At 35.4% G+C, this 22437-nt stretch overlaps 2 protein-coding genes across 5 annotated transcripts; both read left to right on the top strand.

The window, feature by feature from the left end:
- The first annotated feature begins 1628 nt into the window (after window positions 1-1628).
- On the top strand, window positions 1629-20459 carry LOC130969595 (cation/H(+) antiporter 17-like). 4 transcript variants are annotated; one of them, XM_057895389.1, is made up of 4 exons: window positions 1629-1804; window positions 4269-10103; window positions 17721-18948; window positions 19178-20459. In XM_057895389.1, the coding sequence occupies exons 3-4, from the start codon at window positions 17752-17754 to the stop codon at window positions 20342-20344; spliced, it is 2364 nt and encodes a 787-aa protein (XP_057751372.1). In that variant the 5' UTR covers window positions 1629-1804; window positions 4269-10103; window positions 17721-17751; the 3' UTR covers window positions 20345-20459. The 4 variants fall into 4 exon arrangements, with proteins under 4 accessions (XP_057751372.1, XP_057751369.1, XP_057751370.1 ...); XM_057895386.1 differs by having other exon boundaries at window positions 4269-14027; XM_057895387.1 differs by lacking the exon at window positions 4269-10103.
- LOC130966670 (uncharacterized) lies at window positions 4873-6012 on the top strand. The gene is made up of 2 exons (XM_057891491.1): window positions 4873-5287; window positions 5672-6012. The coding sequence occupies exons 1-2, from the start codon at window positions 4873-4875 to the stop codon at window positions 6010-6012; spliced, it is 756 nt and encodes a 251-aa protein (XP_057747474.1).
- Window positions 20460-22437: the final 1978 nt, after the last annotated feature.

The following is a 22437-nucleotide window of genomic DNA, read 5'->3' as shown; positions in this document are numbered from 1 at the left end:
CTTCAATATATGTATATAAATTCCTATAAGACAATTTAATCCAACTAAGGGATTCGCCTTCTCAGTTAGAGATATGTTCCATTTTCATTTTCCATCTCTAGTACATGTAATCAATTGGTTCTTAATTTCATTTTCCTTCTTATTTGTGTTTCAAATTTTTGTAGAAAAACTTGAAAGTTTAGAATAATTTTTGTAAAATTTTCCAACTTCTTCAAGCATGTTAAAAGTCATCCCAATATTTGGAACTAGCTGTTCATGAACATCACACAAAAACTGAAAACACACCAAAATCGTTCCAAAATACACCATATTAGAATCTAAAATACACTGAAACTTTGAACGAAACAGATTCATCAAAATAATAAAGTCAGATTTAGAACTCATACATTACATTCAAATTCAAACTATCAACTATGAACAAAAATTTTCACAAACAAAAACAAAATTATTCAATTACAGAATCATAAAACAACTAACAAACTACATTAACTAGATTCAAACTACACCTCACCACTTGATTTGATTCAAAACAATAATACAATTGGGTTTGGTTCAATTGAAAGTCTGAACCTAAAAATTCACCAAAAGATTACCAAAATACACCAATTTACAAATAGAAACACATCGAAATAAGAATGGAACAGATTCGTTATAATAATAATTCAGATTCAGAACTCCTACATTACATTAATTCAAACCATCAACCATGAATAGCAATTTTCAAAGATAAAAATATTATTCACTTACAAAATTATAAACTACTAACGAACTACATTAACTAGAATCGAACTAAAACCTCAGCCACTTGATTTAATTCAAAACAATAATTTACTTCGCTATGGTTCAATTGACAGTCTGACTTGAATCATTTATTATCTTCGACAACGAAATACCTGCTCAAACTTGATTTCATAGCTTGATTTCAAAAGCTTTGATCCAAATCTTTAGATCAGATAAAAGAGCATTGAACTTGAACGAAGAAAACGCAGAGAACGAAGAGAATATAGAGAATGAAGAGCAATGCAGAGAACGCAGAGATGGAACAGAACGTAGAGACGCAAAATACGGTGAAAAATTCGAGAAAGAAAATGAAATCCGCATAAAAAAGACAGTTCGCACGTTGAGTCAAAAATTTGTTAGAAGTAATAGGGGTTGGAGATAAATTAAGTCAGAACTACTTGATTAGACTTAGTTGATTAAATGACTTGAACAGTTAGACGTAGAGATTAATTGATACAAATATATGACAACTGATTTTGATAATTAATTTTAGTATACTAATAATATTTTAAAATACATATTATATTAATTAATTTAGTTAAATATAATAATATTTTAAAATATATATTATATTAATTTAGTTAATTGTTATATTTATTTTTAAAAATGTTAATTTATGTAATAGTAACTATAATATTTTTATCCAAAAATAATATTTAAAATAATTAAATTATTTAATATATTTAACTAAATTATTTTTGCCTCCCAATTTTATGTTTTTGTTTAATAATATTTTAGATTCAATGCATAAAATAATGAGGGTGACAAATTACCTCACGGGATGTGGATGCTTGCATGACTGTATATAATATATATAATCCAAGTCAAGTCGGCAAGGGCCTCAGCTTCTTCATTTATGAAATTATGATCAATTCTAAGTTCTCTTAAGCTTCCCTGCTCATTATATCATTCTTCATCAATGATCCCAGTCACCCAATCATGCTCTCCCATGCCAAGCTGATTGTATTATATACGTCGTCCCAACCCACCCAATTCTTCAGATATCGCTCGACAAAACAACCACGTAAGCTCTTCTGTTTATCTCTGCTTTCCCAACATTATCGTCGTTTTCTTTGCACCCAAACATGTTTTCTACATTATTGTTTGTGACGCAGTTCTTTAATTCTAACTAGTTCCATATTGTTCTCAAGTTATTTTTTTAAATAATGCGAAGCCAGATTTCTCTTTTTTTGTCCCTTTCTGAAGGGCGTGTATGTGTGATTTCGGGAATTAAAGAACCGGGAATAAAGCTCGAGAAATATTTGATATCTATAAAAACCAAAGAAATAAAGAATTGAAAAATGAAAATTTACGGGCTGAAAAACAGCTACTGTGATTATGTACTTTTCGTGAAGATTCAGTTGCAGTTTTTTTAAGTAAAATAAATATTTAAAATTAATTTAATAAATTTAATTAAATTATTATTTAATAATTTTTTTAGCTATTATTTTTATATAAAAATAATTTTATAAGTAAATTTTTATCATATATTTAATTATGTAGTGGAATACTGGAAAGACACAAGCTCATCATAAGCCACGTAAGTACGTACGTAACTACATCTCAACATCAAGCCTCTTTCTTTCTCATAAACGTCTTAGCTTCAAAATGTCTCGATAAATCTTTTTTAGCAAAAATAGGATTATTAGAATAAGAATAAAAAACAAATCTTTTAAACGTTATCATTTTTATTTTTTACAGAAAGGTATTTTAAAAATAAAATAAAATCTTTTAATATTATATATATTGAAAGGTCTAAATATAAATTTAAGCAAGATAATCATTAAGAGATAATATTTTAACGAGCACTAAGGTTTTTATTTTATTTTATTTTATTTTAATTTCAATATATTTAAATATTGATTCAATCAATTTTTAAAAATTTTAAAAACAAATATTTTAATCTTAAAAAAATTAATATACAAAAATATTCTCAAAATTTTATTTTTAATTTATTTTTTGATAAAATAATAATTTAGATTAATCTCCAAAAATTTTAAACACAGACATTTTAATTTTAAAAAAAATTAATATACAAATTAATTATCAATATTCTTTTATCAGGCATAACAAATCTTCGTCTAAAAAAAATAAAATTATTATTATTATTAATTACACAATAACATTATACCCTAATTTTTTATATTTTTTAAACAATAATAATAAAAATTTTATTCATTAAATTTATATATATATATATATATATATATATATATACTATTCACTCAATAATAATAATAATAATAATAATAATAATAATAATAATATTAAATAAATTTATTAAAAATTATTCTATAAAAAATTTAAAATTAAAATTATTTAATATTTTTATATTTAATATAATTAAAAAATATTCTATTTTAAAAAATATTTTTGTATTAAAAAAATATATTAATTATTTAAATTTCAAATCATTATTCTCCATCTTATTTGTTTCTACTAAAAAAATATATTAATATATTTGTATTATCGTTTACCTGCATAAAATTAAATTAATAATAATAAAAGTTAACATATAGTAAAAATAAAATAGACGGAAGACTGTTATATATGACAAAAAAAATATTAAAAATAATCTAGGTATTAATTTTTTTAAGATTAAAATATTAATTTTTAAAATTTTAATAAATTAATTTAAATAATTATTCTATTAAAAATAAAACTAAAAACTATTTTGTCTAGTAGAATAAAACTGTAAAAATTAATATGTATATTAATTTCTCCTAAAAATTAAAATATCTACCTTTAAAATGGTTGAAATCTGATTTAGATAATTACTACCGAATATTTAAGCATATACTTGCTTTGAAATGTTGGCAAGACAAATTACATGGTTGCCTTATACCAAAAGTTTTGAGCCTGACTTTGAGTTTTCAACACGTACAACCTGCGTCATCAATTTGACGAAGTCACAAAGATGTTGATGGCGTTCTGATTTGATAACCGGAGTACTAATTCAATTTAGTTACAATTAAAAGACTGGAAACGTTTCACTTAGTTCTCTTCGCATAAAAATTTGTAGTTAAAAATCATTGCATTCACTAAATTATTATCTAATATTATTTAATTATAAAATAAAATATAAAAATAATTGTGTTCATATCCTAGTTTAAATATTATAGTTCAGGTCAAATAAATAAAAAAATCCAATTTAAAAGTTGACTTTCACTGCTCATCTGATCTCTACAAAAAAAGTCGAACTTTATGTAAGCTGCTTTTTAAAGAGGCCGAACTCGAGATAAGCTGACAAATAACACTTATTTAAATAAGTAACTGCCTCTTAAAATCTCTCATCCACTTTCAGAAACAATATCTCAACAACCCTAAAATAAAAAGGCAGTTATCCACCTTCAGAAATGGAACTTCTTCAACGATGGTTATTGGATCACTACTATAAATATACTGACATACTTAGGTAAAACTATGTTCCAATACTCTAAAAACTTGGTTACCCCTTTGCTAACTTAGGCATCGGAATGTCTTTGCAGGTACCGCCCCGAATTCTTTCATACACTCAACTCGAACGACGGCTCCCAGGCGTAAACCAAGTTGGAGGTCCCTTTCCATTGACGTTTAGGCCAGTTCCTCAAGTCCAATCCGCTCGTCTCAAGTTACTCACGTAACATTGGCACCATTGCCAGAGACCTGAGAGATCACCCTATAATGGCGGACGACCAGAACGAGGACGAACGCACTACATCAGAATCTGAGCAAGAACAGCAAGATGCAGTCAACAATGACAGAGCTATAATATCTCTGCAAGGAGCAGATGGTCAGCATCGAGAAGATCCCTTAGGTGTGAAAGATCCAAGGGGAATCTCCTCAGAGGTACACGAACTGGGAAAAGAGGGACAACATCATGCTGCCGATCTCATGGAATTGCTGCACGGCCACCAAGGACGGCTGGAGCAGTTGGAGCAAGAACTAGAGCGACAATGAGAAGTAGAGAGAAACCTAAGGAGAGAGGTCGAGCGGCGAAAGGAGCTTGAAGAAAAGCTCTTAAGATTGGAATCCAATCTCCGAGGAAGGGGCTCTCGCACTGACCGAGAAGATACCCCATTTGGGGGAGAAGATCTGTTTAGTGAAGATATCATGAGGGTAAAAGTTTCAAGGAACTTCAAAAGTCCTGACATGGATCTATACGACGGGACCACTGACCCAAAGCATCACCTGAGCAACTTCAAAAGTTGGATGTACTTAGCCGACGCCTCTGATGCTACCCACTGTAAAGCCTTTCCAACGACTTTGACAAAGGCGGCAATGAAGTGGTTTGATAGCCTCCCCCCAAGGTCGGTCACCAGTTTCGATGACCTCTTGCGTAAGTTTCTTATGCAATTTTCAATTCAAAAGGACAAAGTCAAGCACGCGCCGAGTCTCCTGGGAGTAAAACAGGAGATCGGAGAACCCCTGAAAGACTACATGGAAAGGTTCAACAAGGCGTGCCTAGAAATTCAAGATCTGCCTACAAAAGCAGTGATTATGGGTCTAGTAAATGGACTTCGAGAAGGCCCGTTCTCCCAGTCCATGTACAAAAGACATCCGATTTCTTTAAGTGATGTATAAGAAAGCTGAAAAGTACATCAGCATGGAGGAAAACGCTAGGTTATGAGAATCAAGCTGGCGACCTGGGCACTCTCACCCATCAAAAGAGAAGGAGAGGGAGCCCAAGAAAAAAGAAGAAGTCAGGTCTGAGAGGCCCATGAGATATCACTCTTATACGCCTCTGCGAGTTTTCCTGGTCAATATCTACAGGAAAATTTATCATGCTGAAAAGCTATCTCCCCCTCGGCCCATCAAGAATAAGAAAGGGGGAAGTCATAGCAAATACTGTGAATACCACAAACTGTATGGATACTCGACAAATGATTGTTATGACTTAAAAAAGTGATAGAAAAGCTGGCTCAAGAAGGCCGGCTTGATAGATATCTCATGGAAAGGTCGGACACTTATGGGAAAAGGAAGCGAGATGAAGAAGATCGGAGAGATCCACCACGGATCCTGGAGCAACATATACATATGATCTTGGAAGGGTTTGTTGGAGGAGGTCTCACAAAGTCATCTCGTAAGAGACATCTGAAAGAAGTCTACCAGGTCGGGGGCGAACTGCCTGACCTCCCAATCATCTCTTTCACTAAAGAAGATGAGAAGGGTATTGTTCCCGGACATGACGATTCGGTGGTAATTACCATGATTCTCGCCAATGTCCATCTACACAGAACCCTGGTGGATTAGGGGAGCTCGGCAGACATCCTGTTCAAACCAGCATTTGACAAGTTGGGGTTCGATGAAAAGGGGTTAAGGGCATACCCTAATACCCTTTATGGATTGGGGGACACACCGATAAAACCACTGGGATTCATACCCCTACATACAACTTTTGGAAAGGGGATGAAATCCAAAACTCTAAGCATCGACTTCATAGTCATTGATATGGGCTCGGCCTACAATGCCTTAATAGGTAGAACGATCCTAAATCAACTTGGAGCAGTGGTATCCACCTCTACCTTTGCATGAAATTTCCAACACTGGAGGAAATAGCAACCATCATGGGAGATCAGAAGCTGGCGAGAAAATGCTACAATGTAGGCCTAAACTTAAGAGGTAAAGGCAAGGAGGTTAATACCATTGAACTCGGAGGAATCTGAGCTAAAGAAAAATTATGACCACAACCCGGAGGGAAGGCTGAACAAGTGCAAATCGGGTAAGAGAATGGAAAAAATACAAACATAAGAGCCAATTTGAAAGAAGACTTGAAGCAGAAACTGATAAGGCTCCTACAAGAGAATTCCAACCTCTTTGCCTAGAAAGCCTCCGACATGTCCAGAATAGATCTCGGGCTCATGGAACACAATCTATCAGTATACCCAGGATCCTGACATGTACAACAGAGAAGACGGAAGCTCAGTCCTGAACAAGCTCAAGTGGTCGAAAAACAAATACAAGCCCTCCTAGAAGCCGGCTTCATCAGAGAGGTTAAATATCCGGCTTGGCTGGCAAATGTGGTGCTAGTCAAGAAACAGAATGGCAAATAGAGGATGTGCATTGATTATACCGTCTTGAATAAAGCGTGTCCAAAAGATCCATATCCTCTTTCAAATATTGATACCCTAGTAGATTCCAACTCGGGATAACAATACTTGTCATTCATGGATGCGTACTCGGGATATAATCAAATCCCGATGTACAAATCGGATAAAGAAAAAACATCTTTCATCATGCCTAGGACAAATTATTGCTATGTGGTCATGCCCTTTGGGTTAAAGAATGCAAAAGCCACATACCAAAAGCTGATGAACAAGGTGCTTGCACCTCACCATGGGAATTTAATGGAGGTTTACATAGATGACGTTAATAAAAACCATGGATGAGGCCGACCTCTTGACCGACCTTTTGCAAGTTTTCAATACCATAGGGGCGCATGAGATGAGATTAAATCTAGCAAAGTGCACCCTTGCAGTGGAGGTTGGAAAATTTTTAGGATTTATGCTAACACAAAGGGGAATTGAAGCTAACCTCGACAAGTGTAGAGCAGTCCTGGAAATGAAAAGTCTGACCTGCTTAAGGGAGGTCCAGCAGCTGAACGACTGACTTGCAGCTCTCTCCAGGCTTCTGGCAGGATCAGCACTGAGATTCTTACCACTTTTCTCTCTATTAAGAAAAGGATGCGAATTCAAATGGACTCCCGAGTGCGAAGAAGCCTTTCAGAAGTTCAAAAGTTTTTTAAGCTAACCTCCCATTCTGACCCGGCATAAAGTTAGGGAAGAACTCGTCTTGTATTTATCCGTAGCCGAAAAGGCTGTGGCATCAGCACTAATACGGGAAGACGAGGTCGGACAACAACTTGTATACTTCACCAGCAAAGTTCTACAAGGCCCCAAGTTAAGGTACCAAAAACTCGAGAAGTTTGCGTATGCCTTAATAGCGGTGTCTCGAAGGCTACGACCTTATTTTCAAGCTCGTACAATAAAAGTTCGAACGAACCAGCCCATGTAGCAAATTCTTCAAAAAACAGACATTGCGGGCAGAATGGTTCAATGGGCTATAGAACTATCTAAGTTTGACTTAAGGTATGAAACTCGGACGGCGATTAAAGCCCAATGCCTGACCGATTTTGTGGTAGAATATGCAAAGGATCAAGAAGAGGCCTCCACAATTTGGGAATTGTATGTGGATGGTTCTTCCAACAAAATCGGAAGCGGTGCAGGCATAATACTTGTCAACCAAGAGGGAACTCAAATAGAAGTCTCCCTGAAATTTGAGTTCTCGGCCTACAATAATCAGGCGGAATATGAAGCCTTGATTGCTGGGTTGAAGCTAGCAGAAGAGGTCGGTGCAACCAAAGTAGTGGTCTTCAGTGACTCTCAAGTGGTGACTTCTCAAATCAATGAAAAATATCAGGCTAAAAATCCCAACATGAAAATATACTTAGACAAAATTTTGGAGTATCTTAGGCAATTTTCGGAGACTGAGGTGAGACATATAACTCAGGATCTCAACAGCAGAGCAGACGTCCTCTCCAAGTTAGCAAGTACCAAGCCAGGGGGAATAATAGAAGCCTGATCCAGAAATTATCCAAGAACCTTTTGTCACGAAGACAGAGGTCAAATAAAATGTCATAGAGGTTTTCGGTAGGGCCATCAAAATGGGCTAAACCCATTGGGCCAGTCCGTTTACCGATTTAAATGGGAAGACTTTGCCTCTAAAATTAAGCCCGTTTAAGTTTCGGGTTAAAGGGGCTAGCCCGCGGGCTAAACGGGTGGCCCGTTTATTTTTTTTACATTTTTTCAAAAAAAGCAGTACTTTTAGCTGATATTTCTCCCGATCCAACCCGAAACCCCGACCCATCAACTTAAAAAATATTATTTTTAATAGTTTTTGACCTAAAAATGATATTTTTTGTCAAAATATTTTTAAAAAATTAAATTAAATGATAAACAGGCTGGCCCGTTTAACCCATCGGGCTGACCATAAACGGTCCGAGCTAGAAAATTCTGGCCCGCGAATAAAGTGGACTTAAACAGGCTAGCCCATTTAACCCATGGACTTAACGGGCTGGGCCTAAATGGGCCGGGCTAGCCCATTTGACTGCCCTAGTTTCCGCCTTGGATCTCGGGTGGATGAACCCACTAATCGAATACATAAAATTCGACATCCTGGCCGAGGAGGAAAAAGAGGCCAAGAAAATCCGGAGGGAGGCACAAAACTATACCCTGGTGAAAAATATCCTCTATAAAAGAGGAATATCCACACCATTGTTGAAATGCGTCCCGACCTCAAAGACAACAGATGTTTTAGAGGAGGTCCACAATGGTATCTGCGGGAAGTATCTTGGAGCAAGGTCATTGGCCAGGAAAGTCGTCCGAGCCAGGTTCTATTGGCCGACCTTGCAGAAGGATGCCACTGAGTTCGTAAAGAAGTGTCAACCATGCCAAATGCATTCTAAATTCCATGTCGCTCACCCTGAGTAACTCATCAGCATAACTTCTCCATGGTCTTTTGCAAAATAGGGATTAGATCTACTCGGAACTTTTTCCCAAGCGTCTGGACAAGTAAAGTACCTTATAATGGGAGTAGACTACTTCATGAAGTGGATCAAAACAGAACCATTGGCCACCATCACGGCTCAGAGAAGTCGGAAGTTTCTCTACAAGAATATCATTACCAGGTATGGAATTTCCCATTCTATCACCACGGATAATGGTACCCAGTTCATCGACTCTATATTCAGAAACTTGGTAGCCAGTAAATGGGGAACACCCAGTTCACCTCAGTTGAACACCCACAAGCAAATGGGGAAGCTGAGGCAGCCAACAAAGTCATACTGGCTAGATTAAAGAAAAGATTACAAGATGTAAAGGGGGCTTGGGCTGAAGAACTCCCTCAAGTATTATGAGCATATCAGACTATACCTCAGTCTGCCACAGGAGAAACACCCTTTCGACTTGCTTATGGAATAGAAGCCATGATACCGGTCGAAATCAACGAGTAAAGTCCAATGGTAAGATTTTATGATGAGGTCGGAAATATCAGAGCACATAAAAAAGAGCTCGAACTACTGAACAGGCCCAAATAAGGGAAGTAGCGCTAAAGCAAAGGATGACAAACAGATATAACAAGAAAGTCATTCAAAGAAGCTTTGCCTTAGACGACTTGGTCCTGATCAGGAATGATATCGGTGTTAACAAGTCGGGTGAGGGAAAATTCGCTGCTAATTGGAAAGGGCCATATAAGATAAGTAAAGTCCTCAGAAACGGGTATTACAAGGTATCCGATTTGAGTGGAGCCGGGCTCCCCATATCATGGCATGCTTGCAACATGAGGAGGTATTATAGCTAAAAGCGAACTCCACTCCCTAATGTACTCTTTTTCCCAACTTCATGGTTTTTTTTCCAAATAGGGTTTTTCTGAAGGGGGTTTTAATGAGGCATCAAAGTGGGGACTAAAGGTTAATAGTACTAAAATCCCTTAGTAGCTAATTTAACTTTTATAAAAGCTACCTCCATCAATCAATAAAGATTTTACTCTATCTCTTTATAATTTCGTTATTACCATTATTACTCTAGGAAACGCACCGATTTATGCTCGAAAAAATGTGAAAATCCCATGACCAACCTAGGTGGTCAGCAGGATAAAACAACGAGGTACAAATCGGTGTAAAGAGATTACAAAAGACGATCATAATAACTCGGGAACAAGCAACTCCCTAGTCAGAAAATTCGACACAAATCGAAATACATCGCAAAAATAACCTAAGTTACGAAAACAATTCGATAAAAAAAATTGAATATGTAAGAAATACAAAAGAGATAAGAAAATCCCTCAAGGATAGAAATGAAGGCTCCCTCAAGTCTTTAAAAGAGTTTTTTGGCAGTAATTGCTGAAACTTAAGACAAAACAGCCCACATCACGAAAATTTTTTACATGAAAAAGCAAAGGATTTTTCACAAAAAACCTTAAGAGATAAAGCATCAAAACGCCTACAAGCATGCATAATCGAGATATTTTGTTAAAAGGCTCTTATTTCAAAAGGACCAATAAAACAAAGTAATTTTTTGTTAATGACCCAAGTAAAGGTCAAAATGTCAAAGATCACCAACAAACGCATAAAAAATAATTGTTCAAAAAGGACCCACAAGCCAGGCCCTAAATAGCTGAAATTACTTGGATGGAAGATTGGAGTCATCAAGGGGAATGGGAGTCAGATCTGCTATAGGAGTCGGAAGGGTCTCTTCAAGGACAGAAGTCGGAATCTCAGAAGAACTCGGTAGGAATCCCTCCTGTTGCTCCTCACGAAGAGGAGACTCAACAATGCGCTGACCACGAGTCTTCAGCTCAGAGTCTGTTTCAGGGCAAGGAGGGGAGACAATGGCTCCATCAATAACGATCTTGTCAGGATGGAGAGGGGAAAAGGTCTAAGCTAGGAGCGATAACTTCGACTTGTTCCTTGAACACCCTAAAAGCCTCCTCCGATATCTACTATAAAATTCTCCAAGTCCTAATAGGCCTCCCGATTTAGCTCCAGCTGCTTTTGTAAGTCAATGTTCTCCGAAAAGATCCTGGCATAATTTTGCTCTGCCTTCTCTTTCATCCCTTCAGCCAATGCACATAGGGACATTAGCTTTTTCTCCCTGTCCTGGAACCAAGTAACCTCCTCTTTGAACCAAGAGTTCTCCTCCTGCAGCCTCTTTTCCTCCTCCTGATATTGGACAATTCTCCCCTAAAGGTCCTCTATAATTTTTTGAAGAGAGCTCAAGGGAGTCTTGTCCAGCATATCAAGAAGGGTCGTATAGACTCCAGCCGTCCGAATTCTCCCCCAAGCAAGGATCTGAAGATGGTTACGTAAGGAAGCATCATCCATAGAAATTTGACTAGACGGAAGGATGTGCTTCCTTGAAAACTTTGAACCATCGAAGTTAGCCTCCTCAGCAGTAGAAGAATCAGTCTCCGAGGTCTTTTGTTTCTTTTTTTTCAGGCTCGGCAGAGTATTGAACGGCGGGGGAGGGGAGAGGACAGGAGCAGGAGGAGGAAGAGAAGAAGTATGAATAGGAATTACTAGGATAGGGCGAGAAGAGGAGGACCCCAAACCCGAATCTCGAGGAGGAAGAGTGCCAGAAGCTCCGATCTTCGCAGCAATAGCTCGGGTGCGAGCCTTTCTTTTCGCCTCTTGAACTTTTTGGTAGGCAGCATTGGACCCGCTTTTCACCATTTTTGAAAAAAAATAAAAAACTAATTTGAGGAAAGCAAGATATAAGTCAGAACTCGTCAAAAATAAGCTACAAAGAAACAAAACTACCTAGCTCGGATTGGATAAAACTCGGAGAGCCAAGAAGAAATTTTTTAGTATCCAGGTTGGGAGTTCTCCTCCAGGCCTCTCGGAAAAATCCAACAATGGCCTCCTTCACCTCATCCAAATCATCCAAGCTATATTTTTCAACATGGGAGGCCTCTGACCAGTACAGAGAAAATCGGAGCTGACTATTCTTAGTTAAAAAAAAAAGATGGTGGACCTCTACAGCTTGGACCTTGAAGAAAAAGTTTTTAAAGTCATGGAAGGATTCGTCAAAGATGGAAAAAAACTTTTCAACATTGAATGGCTCGAAAAGACACCCACTACTGTTTGTTTTGTTTATTGGAAGCACTAAAAGGCTTAGTCAAATGGAAGAGGTAGAAAAAGATTCTCAAAGAGATTGGAAAATCGAGCTCCTAGCTGACAAATTGGTAGATTCTCATAAAATTCCAAGAGTTGGGGTGAAGTTGGGTAGGAGCAAGTCGGCTATGGGACAAAACGTCCATTTCAAACTCAGAAAAAGGAAAAGAAACCCCCAGACGGGTGAAAAGGCAATCATACATAAAGAAAAAGTGGGGGTCAGAATCGGCAATCCTCCCGTAATAAACCCGGCCTTCAGAACCCGAGGCTACTAACTTGTACTTAGGCTCATCAGCCTCTAAACTACAAATCCTATCATGGGTGCGAAGTTTGGTAATGAAGTCGGTGTCTACTAAAGGCTTCTCAATGAGCACAGAATCATATACCCATTTCAAAAGGGTCTCAGGAATACGGGAAGACATTTTTTCCGATAAAGAAGTAGAAAAGTGATAAGACCTACAAAGAAAAATAAAATCATCAAAAACAGGGCCCCCAAAGACAAGGAAGTCTCTTCCAAAACCAAACAAGAAAAAGACTCAGCAACGACATCTAATAAACATGCAAAAATTCCTAAAGCCTCGCATTAAAAATTAAGGGGTGGTAAAAGCATGAAAATCTCCAAAGCGCATTGAACAGAAATAAGAAAAGTACTACACAAATAAACAGAAAAAGGGAAAGAAAAACCAACCTTTCTTGTAATATAAAAAAGAAGCGGTCGCGGAGAAGCAACAAAGAACCCAAGAACGAAGAAACCAAAAGGATTTTTCGAATGAGAAAGAGTGAGAGTGTAGGTAAGAAACATCGAAGAGAAGACGAAAGAAAACAAAGAAAAGAAGAGGGAAAGTATTTATAACATGCCAGGGACACAATGATAAAATGACGCAATCATTAAAGAAACACGTTGTTACCAATGTAACTGCTCCCACGTGTGCGACGTTTGATTAGACACGACGGTTGAGAAATTTGAAATCACGTCGATTTCAAACTAAAATCACGTCGGATTCCGACTTGAACGAACCCGAGGCTCAAATTAATACTCGAATGCAACTCATAAGCAAATAGATCGGACTCGAGTAGGGGCACTGTTCATACCCTGGCCCAAACATTATGGTACAGGCCCAAGTAAGCAAAAAAGGCCCAACCCAAAGGTTGGCCTTCACCACTCACCCGACCTCTACAAAAGAAGTCGGGCTCTACGTAAGCCCCTCTCCAAAGAGGTTGGGCTGGAGATGAGTTGGCAGATAACACTTATTCAAATAAGTAACTGTCCCCTGAAATTTCTCATCCACTTGCAGAAGCAATATCTCAACAACCCTAAAATAAAGGGGATTTTATCCACCTTCAGAAGTGGAGCTACTCCAACCGTGATTATTGGATCACTACTTTAAATACACTGACATACTCAAGTAAAACTAAGTTTCAATACTCTAAAAATCTGCTTACCCCTTTGCAAACTTAGGCATCGGAGTATCTTTGCAGGTATCACCTCCCATTCTTTCATATACTCAACTCGGACGGCGGCTCCAAGCATAAACCAAGTCGGAGGCCCCTTTCTATTGATGTTTAGGCCAGTTCCTCAAGCTCAATCCACTCGTCTCAGGTTACCCACGTAACAAGTTGCATACAAATTTTTATCATTATTATAAATGTGTGGGATAATATTTGTTGACATTGCTGTTAAAATTAAGTGCAAACACTTTTTCAGGTGAGTTTGTTTACGCTACGATTTAAATGGATTTTAACAAAAGTTAATTCAATTTAAAGTATATAATTTACTGTAATTTGAATTATATTAATTTTATTTATCTCTTAATTAATTCAATTTAATTTAAATTTTTATCATTTAAATTGGATATGTTTATTTAAAAATAAAAATAATAAATAAAATATAAATAAATAAATAAAAATATATAATAAATTAAATATAAATAAAATATTAAATTTGACAATAAAATAATAATATTATATTGCAGTGTGTGACTTAATTTGGACTAAATCAATTTTGATAAGTTAATCTAAAATTTAGTACAATTTATCAAAAATAAAATCTAATTAAATCTATATTAGTATATATTTTATTGATTTTTTCGTTTAGATTGAATTAAATTAATAACTTTTTTTAGGGCAATTTACCAAAATAAATATTTTGGTTTCCAATTTTATCAGAATACATATCTTGTAAAATGGATATAAAAATACATTTTTTCCATAAACTATATAAACCGCGACAGGACTCACAGTTTACAAATGAATGTAAACCGCTATAGGGGTCTCGCAGATTACGTTCGAAGCCAATATGCACATAATCTGCGATAGGGGTGTCGCTGTTTGTGTGTGAATTGCAAACGTCCATAAACCGCTACACCCTTGCTGTGGTTTATGTTGATATGCAAAATGGCTAGAAATCGCGCTAAAAATTTGGTGCGGTATTTTACAACCCACAAACTTACCGGCAAGTGCATCGGGTCGTACCAAGTAATACCTTACGTGAGTAAGGGTCGATCCCACGAGGATTGATGGATCAAGCAACAATGATTGATTGATTGGCTTAGTTAGGCAAGCAGAAATTGGTTTCGATATTGAGATGTTTAAAATGTTAAGTTGAAAATATCATAAGGCAGGTACACAAGTAATTAAGTTAAAAATAAAATATGGGAAAACAATTAAGGCTTCAGAGTTATCTATTTTTCCGGATTAACTTTTCTTACTAACTATTTTAATTATGTAGGATTTAGTTTATGGCAAACTATATGTGACTAGATCCTAATTCCTTAGACCTTCCTAGTCTCCTCTAAAATTCATTAACTGCCAATTCCTTGGTCAATTAATTCCAATTAAAGGGTACATGATCAAATTCCAGTTTGCATGCCACAAAAACTCTAATTACCAAAAGAATAAAAGGATTATATGTCACGTATCCCGTTAAATCCAGATAATTAGAATTTAGGAGAATATATTTTCAAGCTGTTGTTCAAGTATAGAGCTTTTCCAAGTTATACAAGAACTCAAATAGAAAGAGGGTCATACTTCCGTTCCACCCAAATTCATAAGATAAAGAACGAAAACAATTCTTAAATATAAATTCAAAACATAAATTAAAATAGAAAAAGTAATAAAATCAATCCATACAAATAGATAGAGCTACTAACCTTAACAGTGGAGGTTTAGTTGCTCATGAAATGTAGAATGTAAATTTGTATAGAATTCCCTAATGGAATCCCTCTAATGTGTATATGTGTTTTTTTGCTTTTAGTTGAACATTTTTTCAACTTGGACCTTCAACTTTAGCATAATTTTCACCTGTTTCGGTGCTTCACCTATGTCCGACATCTCATCAGTGGAAACTTGATGACCAATGTGTGATTTTTGCTTTTTTTATATAAATAAATAAAATAAAATGATTATATATTGAGAAAATTTCATTCTCCTCTCTTGCGAGATGCTAAAATGTACATTTATAAAATAGAAGAGAGGAGAGTGTCATTTTAGCATCTCGCAGGGGAGGGGAGTGAAATTTTTTCTTATTTATTTAAATACAAACTAAAATTGCACATCATTTCAGTCATGGTGCCTGCGAATTGGAGATTGAAATGACTTCCATTAGAATATTAAAATAGATAAGGAATGATCGTATTGAATCTTCCTAATTAAACAATAATAAGCTTAGATGTTTCACAAAAAGAGAGAAATGGACGTTTTTAGTTATTTAATTTTTTTATTAAGTTAACAATTAATTTTTATATAATATCAAATATGAAATACGTTTGTCGAATTTATAATCAATTTAGTTCTAAAATTTAGGATTGAAAAAGTATATTTGTTAAATTTTTTTATTTAGTACTGAGTACGTACTACCTGACTTAAAAGAATTATGGTAAATAATAGATTAAATTACTAGTCTTATTTTTTAATGGTTGATCTATATAAATGCAATTAATTATTTTAATATTGTAATTTATTTCATATTTGATATTATATAAAAATAAATTATTCTTAAACTTGAAGTAAGAATCAGAAGCATCATTAAGATTCCCTTGATCAAATGACAGAAAACTTAGCCAATAAAATGAGCTAATAGTCAGAGAAATCATGGTCGAAAAAAAATAAAACTAAATAAATAAACACAACATTACAGGCCCAAAATAATTGATTTTTTGATAAAATTAAAACAAAATAATAAAAAAGATCGCTAAAAAAGTCAACAAATATATATATATATATATATATATATATATATATATAAAAGAAAAAACTGAATAACCTAAGAATTGGAGAGGATGATTGGAGAATCAAACAATACATTGGGGCTAATGCAACGGGTATAATGCATGGTGATGCAGAGAAAAAAATGGAGATACAAAAGCGAAAATGCTCACGATTTATGGACGTTTGCAATTCACATACAAATTACGATATTTCTATGTGCAGTTTAGTTTCCAATGTAATCCATGAGATTTCTATAACTATTTATGTTCATTTATAAATTATGAGTCTACTGTCACGGTTTATAAAATTTAAAAAATATATATTTTAATATTTATTTTATAAAATATATTTTTTAATAAAATTAAAAACTAAATTATTTATTTTAGTAAATTGCCTTTTTCTCTAGATCAATTTACTTTTGAACACCTCTCTTGTTCTTCCAGTCCAACCATATTTGTGTGAACTTATTCTTCTCCCCGTCCCACTCCAACCATATTTGCGTGAACTATTAATACATTTACTTATGGAAATGAAGCCAAGCTTATTGTTGAAAATTTGGCCGATCATTTAGACCGTTCAAAGAAATATACGTTGCTTTCGTGTTGGTTGCATAGTCTTCGTAGAAAATATTCCCAAATTTCTACCTCTATATATTTGAATCAACAATCATATTAGATATAAAAAAACTCATTAAATCAATTATTTATATAAAATATATCTTTATACATAAATATATAATAAATCAATAATTAATTTTGTAATTAATTTTTAATATATAAATAAGATTTTTAAATCAAATAAAAAATATTTAAATACAGAATATTTAAATATTTTAAAAGTGTTTAATAGAATGGATAATTTCAGATAATCTTCGATTAAATCATTAGTTGGTTTAAATTTAACTTTCTCAAATTCATTAGGTTGTATGGAACTGAATATTATTCTGTTTTTTTTTTTTTTTTGTTAACGAAAGATAAAGATTTATTTTGATAAATAATTAGATACGTATCTAAAAGAGATATAATTTTGTTTTGATTAATTTTTTAAAAACAAACTTATACACTTGTATTCATTCTCTCTGGTGCAGTAATTGAAAAGTTAAGCAAGAAATATTAGCAATGGGTTCAAATAGTACAGGATGTCCGGCAGGCATGAAAGCGACGTCGAATGGGGTGTTTCAGGGAGACAATCCGCTTGACTACGCACTCCCTCTTGCAATCTTACAAATCTGCATGGTGGTTCTTCTCACTCGCCTCCTAGCATTTCTTCTCAAGCCACTAAGGCAACCTCGCGTGATTGCAGAAATTGTGGGTGGAATATTGCTTGGTCCATCAGCTCTGGGACGCAGCACTGCCTTTCTAAACGCGGTCTTTCCATCCAAGAGCCTAACGGTTTTGGACACTTTGGCCAATATTGGCTTACTTTTCTTCATGTTCTTGATAGGACTCGAGCTCGATACAAAGTCCCTCCTTAACAAAACAGGAAAGAAAGCTCTTGCCATTGCCCTTGCAGGGATTACATTCCCCTTCCTCTTGGGAATTGGGACATCTTTCGCACTTCGAACAACAATCTCGCAGGGAGTCGATAAAGCACCTTTCTTTGTGTTCATGGGAGTCGCACTCTCCATCACCGCCTTCCCCGTTCTGGCACGCATCTTAGCTGAGTTGAGGCTGCTTACCACTGAGGTTGGACGGATGGCCATGTCAGCAGCGGCTGTTAATGACGTGGCAGCGTGGATTCTTCTCGCCCTTGCGATTGCGCTCTCTGGATCTAACTCTTCTCCACTTGTCTCCGTTTGGGTCCTCTTGTCCGGATGCGGCTTTGTAATCTGTTGCGCACTTGTTCTTCCTCCCATTTTTAGATGGATGTCTCGGCGCTGCTCTGAAGGCGAAGCCGTCAACGAGTTCTACGTCTGTGCCACTTTGGCAATGGTCTTGGCAGCTGGTTTTGTCACTGACACCATTGGAATCCATGCTCTATTTGGGGCTTTTGTCGTTGGAGTTGTTCTTCCCAAGGAAGGCCTTTTTGCGGCTGCTCTTGTTGAGAAGGTTGAGGATCTTGTCTCTGGTCTCTTCCTTCCATTGTACTTTGTGTCCAGCGGACTCAAGACAAATGTAGCCACCATTCGTGGCCTTAAGTCCTGGGGGCTCCTTCTTTTGGTTATATTCAATGCTTGCTTCGGTAAGATTGTTGGTACCATTGTTGTCTCCTCCTTTTGTAGGGTACCTTTTCAAGAATCATTGGCTCTCGGCTTTCTCATGAATACTAAGGGCTTGGTGGAGCTCATCGTGCTCAACATTGGTAAAGATAGGAAGGTAAATTAAATTAACAAAAATTTGCAAATTTAGACGTATTTAATTTTTTATGAACTTAGTAGTTAAAAATTGTTAAATAATAAATTATATCAAATTATTTAGCGATTTTCATCTGGTAACTATAAGTGAGTTTTTATTTTAACAAAAATGTTTAATTTGTTTAACCCTCAACGTTGCATTTGATTAAGTTTTGCACATGATCTTATTACTCTTTTTAATTACTTTGTAGGTATTAAATGACCAAACATTTGCAATTATGGTGCTGATGGCTATCTTCACAACATTCATCACGACGCCTTTGGTAATGGCAGTTTATAAGCCGGCCAAGAGAATGGCAAAAGCTGACTACAAATACAGAACAGTTAAGAGGAAAAACGCGGACACTCAACTGCGACTCATGGTGTGTTTCCACAGCACAAGGAACATCCCTTCAATGCTAAATCTGATTGAAGCCTCGCGCGGCACTGAAAAAAGGGAAGGCCTTTGCATATATGCATTGCATCTCATGGAGCTCACTGAGAGGCCTTCTGCTATATTGATGGTCCACAAAACCAGAAAGAATGGCCTACCCTTTTGGAACAAAGGCTGCCATAACAACAGCCATTCTGATGCGAATCAAATAGTGATTGCATTTGAGGCTTTGGAGCAGCTAAGCAGAGTGTCGATTCGCCCCATGACTGCAATCTCATCCATCCCCAACATTCACGATGACATATGCGCTTGTGCTGAGAGCAAGAGGGTTGCAATGGTAATTCTGCCATTTCACAAGCACCAAAGGGTTGATGGAACATGGGAAACAACAAGAAGTGAATTCAGGTGGGTGAATAAGAGAGTTCTCGAGCATGCACCCTGTTCTGTAGGGATTTTGGTGGACCGGGGGCTTGGTGGGACCACCCACGTGGCAGCAAGTAATGTTTCATCTTCGATGACGATGCTATTCTTTGGAGGCAACGATGATCAAGAGGCGCTTACTTATGCTTTGAGAATGGCAGAGCATCCTGGTATCAACCTCACCATAGTGCACATGATAGTAAGGTCCGAGGATGTTGGAGCCATTGTCAGTGTCGTAGATATAAACGACAACGCATCATCGTCATCATCATCAACGGACGAGATGCTGCTTTCTGAGGTCAAAGCAAAGAAGAGCTCATCCGTAAAGTTTGAAGAGAGAGTTGCGAAAAGCCTCGGTGAGATAATTGAGGTGGTTGGAGAGTACAGCAGAGGATGCAACTTGTTTGTGGTTGGTAGGGTGCCCAAAGGACACGTGGCGGTGACTTTGAACAATGTGAAATGCGAGTGTCCAGAATTGGGGCCACTCTGCAACTTATTGACCTCTCCAGAACTGGTCTCAACTTCAGCCTCGGTTTTGGTCGTTCAACACTATCATGCTCTATGAAAATTATGCTCTAGTGGATAAAAAATTTTCTTTTCTTTCATTTTAGACTTAATTAATCCTGTAAGTAGGGATCATCATCCCATAATTAGTAATATTATACTTAATGTTATGCGAATCAACTTTCCAACATATAGGGGCGGTCACTTTCTTTCTTTTTGCTAGTGTTTAAATCTAATATCTTAATTAAAATGATTCAAGAGAGTGGATATTTTTATTTTAAAATTGATAATGTCATCTCAATTTGATCATATTTTGTTATATGTTCATTCCAATCGTAAGAACATCTCAAAAGCCAAAGGCAACCATCTCTAGCATTATAAGTGCTGCTGGACTTATAATTCCAATGCCAACCCGGTTGAGGTCCAACGTGCACTCTTGAATCAAACTTATAAAACAATTCCACGCACTATGTCAGTTGTAAGAGGGATACCAAGTCTGTTTAAATGCCCACTGGAATAATATCAAATATCAATGAGAAGTAATTTCTAGATTATTGATGATTATCGTGGTAGTACAAGACAAACATGAGTTGTTTTTGGTTATACAGGACTACAAGAGCCCAACATATATGTATCATTGGCTACTTTTACTTTTGTTTTGGTGTCAAAATTAATGAATTTATCTTTTCAATTAATGTTAAGTATTTAAAAAGTATTTATCTTTATATCTTTTAAATAAAATATAAATTTTAACCTTTTTTTAAACAAAATAGACACCAAAACTTTAGACAAATATAACAATTATTTGTATTATTATATCCTGATGTGTAGTTTTTGTCTAGCTATTTCTACAATAGTAGTACAATCATAAACATATCCTTTCTCCACGAAAAATACACACAATACGATTGGATTTATCCATAAACTAATTAAATGAAGGACATTACCATCGAATTTATTAACAGAAATTTGATAATAAGAGCAAAAAAATCGTTCCTGAAAAATTTTATCATCAATTTTGGTTTTCCGTAAGAAAATACAATGGTATCAAGTAGTGCGAAAAATAATTAACTAGGTGCACATTTTGCCGTCAAATTTTCTGTTGGTAAACAATCATAGTGAAACGCTTAATTTCATTTTTCAAACACAGTGACGAGCGCTAAACACCATTTTAGAAAATTTATAAATTTAAAGGTCAAGATTCGTCGTAGCTTTAAACCGGAATTCAAAACTCTTCAAAGTTTAGTAAAAGGTGTCATAATTTCAAATCAATAACCAGAAGTTAAATCTCAAGTCATTCTCCTTAAGAATCACAATTGAGTGATCAATTGTTGGCTATGAGAAAAAGGAGAATTATTTAAATAAAAAGAAATTAAAAATCATGTAATAACTAAATGTTAAAAGAAATTAAACTAGAAATAATTGAGACAATTAACTAAGAAGGAAAAGGAGAGGTCAAGTGCTAAAAGATCTTGGCAAGGATTGAAGGTTAAGGATTACTATCCTTGTCACTAACCACAACATGATAATTACAAAGAGAAAATATAATTCATCAACCTTTGCAAATTGAGGAAAGTCAATTAGATTTAACTAATCCTAATCCACAAGTCCTAACTAACTTACTAACTGAAATAGTAAAAGATTAGCATTAGCAGAAATAAGGTTAATTAACATCTCTAAATTATCAATCAACTTGAACATTAATGACTCAATTTCATCCACATTCCCAACCGAAGCCAATAATGAAAATTTTACTCTATAACTAATATAAATATTTTATTAAACACTTGGTGTGCATAAAATTGAAGCATCATAAATTGCAAGAATAATAAAAACTACAACTACTCAATTCAAGAATGAAATGACATCAACTCAAGTAAGTAATAATAAAGCATAAAACATCAAATTCATTCATAAAAAAACATAAATTCAACAAGAGTTTGTAAACTTGCAAAAACAAGAAACTAACAAGAGAATCCTAGTAAACTAAGATAGTAAAACAAGAAGATGTAAATAAAACTAAGCTAAAACAAGATTAAAACTAAAACAAGAGAGAATTAAAATAAAAATCCTAAAAATTATAGAGAGAAGGTAGAGCTTCTCTCTCTAGAATTCACTAAAACATGCTAAAAACTAAAACATAAGACTACTTGG

The sequence above is a fragment of the Arachis stenosperma genome, chromosome 3 (genome assembly GCF_014773155.1).
Source record: "Arachis stenosperma cultivar V10309 chromosome 3, arast.V10309.gnm1.PFL2, whole genome shotgun sequence".
Taxonomy (NCBI): Eukaryota; Viridiplantae; Streptophyta; class Magnoliopsida; order Fabales; family Fabaceae; genus Arachis; species Arachis stenosperma.
This window is presented reverse-complemented; position numbering and strand designations above follow the sequence as displayed.